The 13,556-nt window shown below is 35.0% G+C and overlaps 1 protein-coding gene across 1 annotated transcript; it reads right to left on the reverse strand.

Annotated features, from left to right (window-relative positions):
* Positions 1–537: 537 nt before the first annotated feature.
* On the reverse strand, positions 538–10,888 carry LOC110793291 (ent-kaurenoic acid oxidase 1). The gene is made up of 8 exons (XM_021998151.2): positions 10,558–10,888; positions 2,163–2,640; positions 1,818–2,084; positions 1,606–1,695; positions 1,413–1,491; positions 1,173–1,279; positions 949–1,070; positions 538–865 (listed from the first exon to the last, which is right to left on the reverse strand). Exons 1-8 carry the CDS (start codon positions 10,791–10,793, stop codon positions 775–777), a joined length of 1,470 nt encoding a protein of 489 aa, XP_021853843.1. The 5' UTR covers positions 10,794–10,888; the 3' UTR covers positions 538–774.
* Between the last annotated feature and the right edge of the window lie 2,668 nt (positions 10,889–13,556).

Consider the following 13,556-nt stretch of genomic DNA (forward strand, 5'->3'; position numbering starts at 1 on the left):
AAGGGGAGGGGGAGAAAGAGTGGCAGCGACGAAGGGGAGGGGGAGAAAGAGTGGCAGCGACGAGGGGAGGGGGAGTGGCAGCGACGAGGGGAGGGGGAGGAGTGGACAGCGACAGAGGGAGAGGGAGTGGCGGCGACGTGGGGAGGGAGAGAAGGATAGGACATCGACAGAGGGGGAGAGAGAAGGAGGGACGGTGTCAGAGGAGAAGGGGACGGAGGGCCGGCGACGGCGGCGACAAAAGGGTGGTGAGAGAGGAGATGAATGAAAAATGAATAAAACCATCCCAAACAATTTTTTACATCAAAGGGAATGATTTCCATTCCCCTTCTATCCCATTCTTGATTCCATTCCGTTTACCCTGTGCGAACCAAACGCACCCTAAGGGATTGCTTAGAGGCGACATCTCAATGACGCCGCTAAGCAATATGAAAACACCGCATTATTTAAAAAAATCCATTTGATTAGAAGCGTTCTTAATAAAACACAGCGAACTCGTAGCAGCAAAAGAATATTTTTCTACTAGTGTAAGTTGAGAGATGGAATAATTAAGAGAACTCCCACAAAATAGTACCCCGTAACTATTTCAAGTTGGAATAGTTGCCCGTTGCTTTATAATCAACAAATAGTCATAAGATCATTCCTCCACCAGAATGTATTTGTTTTTACCAATACACTGAATGTTAAAAGCTGAGCCCTGTGTGATTCATTCATGTAGGGTGTCTCATTTATGTTACAAATCACTGCTTATTATCTGCAAAGTGACGGTGTCAAAGCTTAGATCCTTCTGACTTTTGCCAAGCAGTTGTCTTTTGGTCTTCTATGCGGTAAGTATTGCACAGCACAGTCGGGATTTACTAATTCCAGCCTGCAGAACATGATTTTACCATAAAATTTTAACAATGTGCATGCATGATAGAAATTCAGAAAATAATAACCATAATGTTTTACCTGTAATTAAGGAGAAAGTAGTGTAGAAAAATGGATATTTCTAGCTTGGCGAGATCATTTCCAGGACAAAGTCTGCTCCCAGCACCAAAGGGAAGAAAAGACCCTGCTTTAGGGATAAGGTCCTGTAGTGTAGTGTAGTGTAGTGTTGATCAACATCATATCTTTTGTTGCACAAATTTGGCAACATTAAAAGAAAATGAAAAGAGTTTCCATTTCTAACTTACATCCCATCTAGAAGGGTTGAACTTCATAGGGTCAGGCCAGTTTTCAGGATCCAAGTGACAAGTTCTAAACCAAACCAACACTTTCCATCCTTTAGGAATTGTATAACCTGAAATAATCCACAATTTTCTTGTGTAAATATCATATGTCGTAAACAAACTAAACCAACTCCAACCATTGGTTATAAAGTGTCAAATTGAACCAGACCAAGTTTAACGTTAGAGCTTTGATGCAGTACTGACCGTTTATTGTGACATCTGATAGTGCCTCTCGAAAGACTACAAGTGAGAATGTCACCCACCGAAGAGTTTCATCTACTACCTTGATTTCATGGATATACACCATTGTTTAGCAAACGCAAAGCTAAACCAGAACATTACACATTACACATTACACATTACACATTACACATTACACATTACACATTACACATACCTGAGAAAGATAAGTCATTTCTCTGATTTCTTTCAGTGTCAGTCCTTTCTGTCCTGCTGGCCTTTTTTTCACAATCTCTTCTTGCTCAACCTGGAATAAACGTTACAGTTCTTGAACACGTAAATTTGCTAATCAACCATCTGAAAGTTTAAGATAAGGAAAACAGAAAACAAGTCCACAAAGTAAGTGCAAGGGTTCTTATTTAGTTATACCTTGGCTTTCTGCAGAAATTCAGGGTGTTTCTGCAACAAGACAGTAGCCCACGCCAAGGTATGACCAGAGGATTCATGTCCAGCATTCAAGTACATGACTAAAAGATCAATAATCTCCTCATCAGTCAATCTTCTTCCATTCTCATCTTCAACCTCGAGCAAAGCATCCATCATATCCTTCTTGGCCTTGATAGCGACTCTGTCCCTTTTCAGTACCCTTCGTTCATCTATTATAGACTGAAACACCGCCACAAGTCTCTTTCGAGCCTAGGGAAAATTCAACATTCATTTATTCATAATTGAGTCAAAAAATTACTAAAGTGAAATATAAGGCAATGATCATACCTTAAGTGCTTCATGGTAAGCAAATCCCGGGAGATTGATTGCCATAGCTCTAACACCATAGTTGAGTGTTGTATACTCTCTTTCTAAGGCCTCCATTACAGGTTCACTCTCTGAGCTCAAAAAGATATACATAATTATCCTGAAAGTTAACTTGCGAAGCTGTGTCAGAAACTCAATTTCTCCCATTTTACTCCATTTGTCGAGAGCAATATTGACAATGTCTTCTATATATGTCATGTATTCTGATAATGCTTCATGTCCATTGATGGGAGCAGAAGTTAACCTCCTTAGACGTTTATGCTCCTCGTAGGGAATGGAAACGAAGGATTTCCTACCAATCAACTTTATAGTCGAAACAGGCCAACCAGGCTTGAAATGTTCATCATCATTTAACACTTTTCTGCATGTTTCAGCTGTAGTAACAATTACACTTGGACTACCAAACATAAATGCCTTGTAAATTCCTGTTTTACCAAACCTGTTCAAACATAGTGCATCAGCTTATACACCTACACTTGGTATATTATTCATCGCCAATTCGTCATTAAGATTATATATCATTAAGCTTCTATAATCATGTATTACCAGTACATAAACGATTTTGTTGAAAAGTCACAAGCACCATAGAGTTCAATTACTCCTTTAAGGGGGCGTTTGGTTGGGGGTTTTCAGGAAAGGGAAAGCGAATGATGGGGTTTCATTCCATTTGTTGTTGTTTGTTTGGTGGGTTTTGTCATTCCCTTTACCCTATTTTCTTTTTCACTTACCCCAAATCCCTCTACAATGATACCCTACCACTAGACCTGTCAAACGGGTCGGTCGGGTCGGGTTGTAAAGAATTACTTTCGGGTTCGGGTTGAATCGGGTCGGTCACTTTTGGGTTCGGGTTTGCAAATGCTTGTTCAAGACCCAGAACTTTCGGGTTCGGGTTGACCCAACGGGTTGAGAGATTTTAAAACGCGCATTATATTTTCATTAATTTAGCTTATAAATATACAAAATATTGGGACAAATTAACAAATTTTCTTACGAAAGTTTATATTTATTCAAATTCAACCATAAAATGGCGTATAATTCAAATTAAAATCATATTACACACAAAAATAGTAAAAACAACGTGTCTATTATGCTTAAATTTTCTCATAATCTCATTTATTACTATAAATACAATGATTTTCAATCGGTCGGGTCCAAAACGGGTTCGGTCAGGTTTTGACCCATTCATTTTCGGGTTGCTCGGGTTCGGATAAAATCGGGTTACGGGTCACAAAATCTTGTTCAGGACCCAGTATTTTCGGGTCGGGTTCGGGTCGGTTTTCGGGTCGGGTCGATTTTTGACAGCTCTACCTACCACCCCCAAGGTTTGCCATTCCCTTTCCCTTGACCACTCTCTATAAATAATTAATACTGAGTAATTAGTAATTAGTAATTAGTAATTAATAATTAATAATTAACAATTAACAATTAACAATTAACAATTAACAATTAACAATTAACAATTAACAATTAACAATTAACAATTAATAATTAACAATTAATAATTAATAATTAATAATTAATAATTAATAATTAATAATTAATAATTAATAATTAATAATAAATATAAATAATGAATAATTAATAATAAATAATAAATAATCTATAAATAATAAATAATAAATAATAATCAATAATGAATAATAAATAATGAATAATAAATAATAAATAATAAATAATAAATATTAATTAATAATTATTTATTATTTATTATTTATTATCTTACTTAGGAGAGAGAGAGGGGAGAAGAATGGACAAACCAAACAACATTCTTAAACAAAGGGTTTTCATTTCATTCTCCTTGATTCCCATTCTCATTCTCTTTCCCTTTCTCCTTCTCCAACCAAACGGCCCCTAAACATAATTTCTGTTGATTCATAGATTACCAATTTTTAGTTCATTTTTAAATATGCCACTTATATAAGTATAATATAAATATATTTAGCATTTGTCATGTAAATTCCTGACTACTCCCTCCATCCCTTAATACTCGTACCGGTTTGACCGGTATGGAGTTTAAAAAAAGCGGTGCGAGTATTGAGAGACAGAGGAAATACTTTGTAAAGCATTTTTTCCCTTGTTATCATCCATCAACGGTAAACAACAAGGCATGGATTCGAGCATTGGTATCGTGTCATTCTACAATTTCTTTGGTTTAAAGAATTGCACTTTTACTAATAATCAAAGAAGTCGTTAGTTGATATTTTGATAGTGAGACGTATCTATCTAACAACATCCTAACCTTAAGGCTTTATTTGGTTGGGAGGAATTGGAAGGAAAAGAAAAGAAAGGAAAGATAAAATAAGATTTCCTGTATTTGGTTCAAATAATTATATGGGAAGTGGAAGGAAAGGAAGGGAATTGGAAGGAAAGCTCCTTTAAAAAAATTTCACTTTCCTTTCCTCCCAAAATTGGAGGAATTTGGAAGGAAAGAGAAAATTAAAAGCTGTCATTTATATTTCCTTTCTCTTCCCTTCCTTTCTTTCCCTTAAACCAAAAACAGGAAAATAAAATCTCTTTCTCTTCTCTTCTTTTCCTTTCTTTTCCCTTCCTTTCTTTTCTCTTCATTTCCTTTACTAATAATGAACCAAATAGGGCCTAAATGTATTTTCCTTTACAAGTAAATTTTAAAAGATGCTAAAAAGAGAGGAGAGATAATTAAAAAGAAAAAGAAAAAGAAATGAGAGAGTAAGAGTGGCATGGATCGAAATCCAAAATCTGGACCCGACCTGAAAGATTGAATTGGTTCCCACTTCCCTAGATAGGAATTGGCATATTTGAAGAATACAAGGTAGAGAGAGAGAGAGAGAGAGTAATCAGAAAAGTAGAGAGGCCCAAAGTGGCCAAAGTTATGAGTTTGATTCGAGGACCCATTAAAGCTTGTCGTCTGTCACTATCCTCATTACTGTTGGTCTCTTCCTAAATTGCCATTTCACTTTTTGAGTGAAAAAGATCGATGTCCCACTATCCTTATTATGGAAATATTAAATATCCTACCATTTATGGATTATTTTTGCGTGAATCTGAATAATATTAGTGTTGATCCAAAATCAATAGTTTTCTCTAGCACTCTTCTTTTCATAGAAATCTTTATTGTTCATTAATTAACCGAAATTCTTAGACATAGTAACCATTTTTTGAAGCATAGTAACCTTGTGTTTTTTAAGAGCGGATTGTGACTTAAAATCACATTTTTTCAAGCACAACATGTACCAACTACGCTAATTTGATATTTTATTCATAATAATCCTAATAAAATGCCAAAATAAATTAAAAACAAGTTGTTGACTTTATTTCAAGACAATGTCCACAATAAATTTAGTGTGGACCAATTCCATTTAAGAATTGGAGACCACTTATTGAGTACTTCATCCATTTCGAAATAACAAAGACATTTACGCAAATTACAAAAATCAAGATAAATGATTGAAAAATAAGAAATAAGTATGGAACAAGTGAAATATTTTAAGAAAAGAATAATGAAAAAAATAAGGTTGAATGAAGTGGTTTAAAAAAAAAGAATAAAAGAAATATAGGCTGAGTGAAAAGGTATGAGTATAAAGAGAACATAAAACTAGATTGAGTGAAATGTTGTAAGCAAAGTGGAAAATAGAGGAGTGTAAATGCATTAAATATAGTAAGTCATCTACCCAAAAATAAAATAAGAGAGTCCTTAATTTGAAACACCTACTTATGGAAATTGTCCTTTGAAACGGATGGAGTATATCAGACAGTCTAAAGGTGAAACATCATACTCCCTCTTTCTTTAATTAAAAGATACAATTTGACTGACATGTAGTTTTAGGAGGGAGAGTTTAATTTATTAAAATAAAATAAAAGTGGGTATAAGAAGAAATTAATAGTGGGTGGATTATTTTTTATAGTAGAAAAATGATGTTACACGAGGTTGAGAAATATTAATATGATTGAAAATAAGGACCATGACATTATGAAAAATGTATCTTTTAATTAAATGCAGAGGGAGTAACGAGTTAGGGTCATTTTCTTTTTGCCTAAAAAATTATTTAGTCTTAATCGGTTTCAATTAACAAGAATCGAAATGATTCATTATTATTTACTAATAAAGGCTTATTATTTGTTAGTCAATATCGAAATGATGCTCTTAGTTACTTTACACAACAAATACAACTACGAGTGTATAAAGATAAGGAGAAAGTTTTGGTCAATTTTAATTTTAACAATAAAAGTAATCGAGGTTTAATAATAAAGGCGGGTATGTACAACGTGCTACGTGGTCCTATATTACAATTTACAACTATAGAGTACAAATGTACAATTTGTCAATTTTAAGTAATTTTCTATCTAGTTAAGAAAAGAGAATAGATTAAAAAAATTAAGTGCTTGGTAGATTTTTTGTGGATGACTAAAATGTAAACCTATTGGGAAATTTTAATAATATTTTGGAGATCTTAAAACGATAAGCTAAACATTATCGATGATCATTACGCAACGAATAGTGCACCATAAAATTTATAAGTGTTGGGTAATGTAGCGGTTAAGTATTCTTGTCAAATATTAAAATTAGTAGCGGGTAACATTTTTGACAAATTTATACTTCCTCCATTTTTTTATTATTGCACCATCTACCTTGGGCACAAGAATTAAGAAAGGAGGTAAAATGTGAGAGATTGACAAAAATACCCATGTGATTAAGTACAAGTTTTTATGTAAAGAACAAGTGGAGTTTGGTCCCCACCACCCATATAAGGATTTAAATGTCATTGCATTTAGGTAAATTTGCCAAAAAAGAAAATGGTGCAATTAATATGCAACTTCCGAAAAAGGAAAACGGTGCAATAATAAAAAAAAATGGAGGAAGTAGTAAATACCAGTATGGGCCGTACTCGACATCAAGAGTGAGAGTCCACTTAACAAAGTCCAAATGAGGTTCCACCTTAAAACCATATAGCAATAAGAGGAACAACCTCATAACCTTATTAAGGGATTAAATGTCTCATCTTTGATCAATGTGGGAAACTCACATGTGTTGTTTGGGAAAGCTTGCTTCAACAATCCCCCTCACGTGTGAGGACTGTTTTTAGTTCGGTTACATGTGATATTTCATTGGTCGGAGCGCGTTTCACAACACTTTCTCTCACATGTGTCACTTTTTCTCCAAGTTATGAGTCTGGCTTTGATACCATGTTAAATAGGGGTCTGAGTCGCGCACGTCATCAAAAGAGATAGTTCACTTAACAAGATCAAAGAACGTTCAACCTTAAAACCATATGGCCATAAGAGGAGTAGGCTCTTAGCCTGTGATACTGTCTCATGTTTTTATCAATGTGGGAAACTCATATATTGTTGGGAAAACTTGCTTCAACAATATATACGGTGTATAGATTTTATTTTATTTTAATAATATCAACCGCTACTTTTACCGAACACTCATCTTATTACCCGCTACTTTGACAACTAACCATTACTTGCTACTTTAACAGTAATCATTACCCACTATTCTAACAGCTAATCGTTACCCGCTAATCTAAGAGCTATTCACTACTCAACCACCAACCGCTACTCGTTACCGCTAACTTTTCCGAAGTGGACCTTACACGGAGTAGTGCAAAGCAAATTGACAACTTTTGCTTGCCGGCAGAAATTATTATTTCCTTATTTATGACAAGATTTAGACTGATTTTGTCATTCACCATAAATGGGTAAAACGCTAAAACTTAACAACACACCTATCCACGTTAATCCACCCATGGTTTCCAATTTTCCACTTAATCCATGTTTAAACCTGGTTTTCTAGTTTCGAAAACCGAAATTCTTATTTAATTTGGTGTATATTATATTTAGCGTAGTAACGAGATAAAATTAACTAAAAATGTTTATAGGCTTTGTTCGGCAAAATTATCGGTAGCGGGTAGCGGTTAGCGGTTGAGTAGCGGGTAACGGTTAGCGGTTGAGTAGCGAGTAGCGGTGAATAGTAGCGGGTAATGGTCAGCTGTCAAAGTAGCGGGTACTAATATACGTCGTACACCATGTTTTTGTTTCTAAAATAACAAGCCATTTAAATAGATATGTTTTTTATACAAGGTAGGATAAAGTGTCATATTGGACGGAATCCCACACAACTTAGCGCCTTAGACACTTTGAGACTAGTAGGAATAGTAAGGGAAATCTTCACTCAAAGTGCCCCTAAATGATTGAAACTTCAACTTTAATTTTGTTTGAAATGTGCAATTTTTTTCACACGGCCAATACATTGCTTAGTAAAAAGAGAAGTTTCAAATGAACGTTTATGGGTATGGAGTATTCCCTCAATATATACTCCCTCCGTCCCTTAATACTCGCACCGCTTTTCTTTTCGAGTCGTCCCTTAATATTTGCACCGCTTCTATATACCAATATTATATTATTTCTCACACTTACTTACTAACCCCACCTACACCCCTATTCCCCACAAAAAATCATTTAAAAATTCACACCCTCACTCACCACTCTCTACCTCTTACCCATTTCCCATTAACTATATTAAAAAAATACCCCACTATCAACTAACACCCATTAAATTAATAAGTCAATTTAAATATTTCAAACTCCGCACTGATTAAACCGGTACGAGTATTAAAGGACGGAGGGAATAATTAATTAGTACACTTTAACGGGTACAATTTAGATCTCTTTGTTATGATAGAAACGTTTGTGGAAACTATTTTGTTATTTTCCTTTGTAGGTTTTCTCAAGGGACGAAAAATAATATTTCCCTAAAAAAAATGATTGTCCTAAGGGGAAATATTTTCCTTTGTAAAGAAAGAAATGTTATATTTAGGGGTGAACACAACAGGGTACCCGGTTAAAATTACAGGAATCGGAACCTGTTGCAACATGTTCTTTAAAATGGGAATCGGAACCTGTTGCAAGAGGTTCCTGAAAATGAGAACCAAAACCTGTTGCACCAGGTTCCGATTCAAGGTACTCCCTCCGTATTTTTTTTAAGAGATACACTTGCCTTTTCCGGCCGTATTTATTTAAGAGATACACTTGCCATTTTTAGTAACTTATCAACCCCACCATCTAATTAAATAATACATCTAATATACCCTATCACCCACCATCCTATTAAACAAATATTTTCATAAACCCACCCCACCCTCCACCCACCAAAATGACATGGTCCCCACATATTTAATTATTAAAATATCTATCCAACCCCACTTGCTTTATTATTTTATTTCATTCAATTATTCTTCTTAATACCCGTGTCCGGCCAAGTGTATCTCTTAAAAAAATACGGAGGGAGTACCATGTTATTTTAAAATTTTAAATAAATTATTGATATTTTATTGAAAAACTATCTATTTTTATGATTTGGGCAGTGATTGTTTTATAGTTTGGGCTTAAGTGGTAATTCTATATTTATGTTTTTTCAAAAATTAGCTTGGATTGTTTTATATTTTGGGCATAAGAAACATTTTTATATAGGTCGGATCCTTATTTTGGGTAATCCATGTTAAAATCAGTATTATCGGGTACCCACGTATTCCTAACAGGTTCCGATTCCGATTCACGATAACTTGACTTTCTTCTCACCCCTAGTTATATCCTCCTCCCTATTTCATTATACTTCTTTTTCTTTTTCCTCTTCTCGTCCATCACCTCCTTTCCGCCTTTAGTGAGATCTATACTTGTTTTTAATGGCATGTTTGGATTGAGGATAATGTATTAAAGGAGTAATAAAAGTCAAACTAAGTTAATTGAAGGTGATGACGAGGGGATGAAGTGGTGGCAAAGGGAACAAGCTAGTGTTGGCAAGAAGAAAATAAAAGGGAAGGGGAACAAATACCCTCATCATGGGGAAAATAGTTACCTACCATCCACTAGGGTGATTATTACCCTCATTTGGAGGTAATTACTCCCCCCTTCCTCCCTTCTCCTCACAACACCACCACTACCACAACTTCTCATCACAATACCACCACACCACCCTCCTTGCAACCACCTCAATTCACCATCATTGTCCTTTTATTATGGTGGTTTGACTTTTATTACCCCATAATCCATTACACCCAATCCAAGGGTGCCCTAAGAAAATAAACAAAGAAAAATTACTTTACAGTTAAATTAGCATTGAAACAAACAGAGACTATGGCGTATCTTAGTGAAAGGCCCGTGACACCAACCGGAAACTTTTGTTATGTACTTTCAGTTCAGACCCCTAGTAAATCTCATGATATGGGAGTAGCTTTTAGGTTACTCATGAGTACTCCGTATGATAAATTAAGTTGTAAAAATTCAAATCATAAATAAGAGCCGATTAGCTTAATTAATACAGTATCAGAAAACATGATGAAATGAAATAAACATAGGTTAGCAGAGAAAGAGAGGAAACCTGGTGAAGTAAGAGTTAAGGAAGGAATCAGGATTAGCAGACTTGAAAGCTCTGAGAAAACACCACATATTTCCTATAAATGGCAAACCCAGATCACCTGGTGGCAAATTCTTCCTTATTTCTCCAAGTTTTGATTCATAAACCCAACTATTTACTCTTCTCACCACCATATTTACTAACCAAATTAACCCCACTATCATCAATACTTCTATTATGGGAATCAAACCCAACTCCATTTCTCAGATTTATTTTTTAAAAGAAAATCTACTATAAAGGAAATTAATAGAAAATACGGAATTTTGAAGTTTTTTTTTATTTCATGTCATTAAATTTTAGAGGTCATGAGTCATGGGTATATATAGATAGACAGATAGATGAATAAAATAATGTCTCTCTGTTTTTGGGTTCCTGTTGAAGAATATTTGTATCTATTCACTCCTTTTTTAAATTAAAAAATTTGTGTATGTTTTGAATTTGGGATAAGTTGACAGTTGTGATCTTAATTTGTGTGCATCTTTTTTGAGCTAATTTGTGTTTTCCATTCATAAATATCTTGAGTTTTAGAAGCACTTTCTACAAATAATCTAAACTCTGTCTCTTAAACATGCATTTAGGTTTATTCTTTGAATACTCGAGAGTTTGAGCTCAACAATAAATTTGAACATGAATGGGTTATTACTTATTAGTGTTATGACTTACGGGTAACACGTGCACCCTCTTTTGTTCGACAATATCGAGAGTGGACACTAAAAGATAATTTATGTTAATGTAACTTTAAGAGTTTTCTTATAAAATAGAGATAGATTACTAGTGCAGTCTGTAAATTCTGCGTTGCGGGAGAGGAGAGTTAAATGCAAAAGAAAAAACATTAAAATAGTTGGATTCTACTTTTTAAATTCGATGTGGCCATATGGGATAGAGTTTGGGATAAGGGTATGGTGAGAATAAATATTTTTCAAAAATAGTCATTGTTGGAGAGCATGATCAGCAACAGCAAGCACAACTACAACATTACAAAGTTGGTCTAGCACACACTGGATTGCAGTTCCTCTAACTGTTTTGCTGAGTTGTCTTCTTACACGGTCAACATGTTTGTTAGTACTATTGACTTATGATTCGTTGACAGGATTATTCATGATCTCTAATTGGTCATGCCAGTAGAGCTCTTACTACCAATATATGTTGCTTATCTATTTTCTAGCCAGCTTACTTCATTAATTTTGTAATAGCTTGAACTCTAAGCAGTTCTCTCTAATTTCATTTTCTGTCTTAGTAGCTCCTTCTATGGATGCTAAGAACCATATATGTGTGTTCTTCAGTTATGCTATGCACTACTGATTTCAGCATGGTATCGGAGCAGAAACTACATTACATGTTACATACTTCTGTTTGGTGATTTACCTGTTTCCTGGAAGTCCAAGAAGCAAGGCACAATTTCAAAGAGTTCACATAAAGCGCGCTGAGTACAGGGCTATGGTATTAGCTGCTTCAGAAGTTACTTGGATGGTTAGGTTATTTGAGGAGTTTGGTGTTACTAATCTGAAGCCAGTAACATAAAAACAATCAATATTTCTTCTATCTACATTTGTAAGAATCTTGTCTTCCATGAGAGGACTAAACGCATTGAGATAAATTGTCACTTTACTAGTGATAAGGTTATGGAAGGTAACTGCAACTCACCTATTTGCCTACTCATTCTCAAATTGTTGATGTCTTTTCTATGGCCTTACCATCTCCTCAGTTCATTGATTTTCTTTCCAAGCCAGGACTCTCTACTACAACCCCTAGCTTGAGGAGGGGTGTTGGACATCATGATCAGCAACAACAAGCACATCCACAACATTACAAAGCTGATCTAGCACACACTGGATTGCAGCTCCTCTAACTGTTTTGTTGAACTATCTTACAATGTCAGAATAGTTGTTAGTACCACTGACTTATGATTGGTTGATATGATTATTCATGCTTTCTGATTGGTCATGCCAGCAGAGCTTTTCCTACCTATATATGTTGCTTTTCAATTTCTAGCTAGCTTACTTCATTAATTCTGTAATAGCTTGTGCTCTAAGCAATTCTCTCTAATTTCATTTTTCTCTCAGTAGCTCTGCTTATGGCTGCTAAGAACTATATTTTTGTGTTCTTCAATTTTGTTGTGCACTACTGATTTCAACAGTCATGATTTCAAATGAAAATAATATTTAGGAATCCCTAATGAGGAAACGTGAAGAATAAAAGTGAATATGAGAATAATGAAATTGAACTTGGAATTAATGAAAAGTTTTGAACTTTTTTGTAGAGCACATTTATCTTGTACTCAGATGCACATAGAGCTGGGTATATCAAATGACAGTCTTTTCCTAGTTTTATGCTTATTTAAAAATTAAATTCCACTCAAAAGTGCACATGGATCCAAGCTAGTTTTTACATTCATTTGTATTGTTCACTATTTTACTTTATATTTTTTTATTTTGCACGGACTCTAATGCAAAATATTTTAGGTCGTACTTAGCCAATATATTGGCATGGCCTCAACCCGCAACCAATAAACAACCATAGTCAAGTACTCAAACTATTCTTTAAAAATTTCCAATATAGTATCGTGTCACGTCGTATCACACCCCTAATCCTAAAGATGGTTGTCATGGGCCTCATTGTCCCTTACGGCTTACGATGCAGCTGTCATGGGCTATGAATATCAGTGGTGAGGTCACATTGGATTGTGAATGATCCACCAACTCCCCAAATATAAACAAAAACTATAGAAACTTAAATGTTGTTCTTGTTAGTTTTCCTTCACTTCGTATATAATCTAGTTATGCTAATTGTCCACACCCCAACTTTAAATTCCTGATTTCGCAGCTGAAGGACATGGCATGCTGGCAAGACACGTGGCCCGGAACTGTCGACTGCCATACATTTCTTGTGCCATAGTAGCAGCTCCAAATCTCCAATCACAAACTTACTTTCACACTTTATATTCTCCATCATTGCACTTTCTC

Source organism: Spinacia oleracea, chromosome 2, assembly GCF_020520425.1.
Source record: "Spinacia oleracea cultivar Varoflay chromosome 2, BTI_SOV_V1, whole genome shotgun sequence".
NCBI lineage: Eukaryota > Viridiplantae > Streptophyta > Magnoliopsida > Caryophyllales > Amaranthaceae > Spinacia > Spinacia oleracea.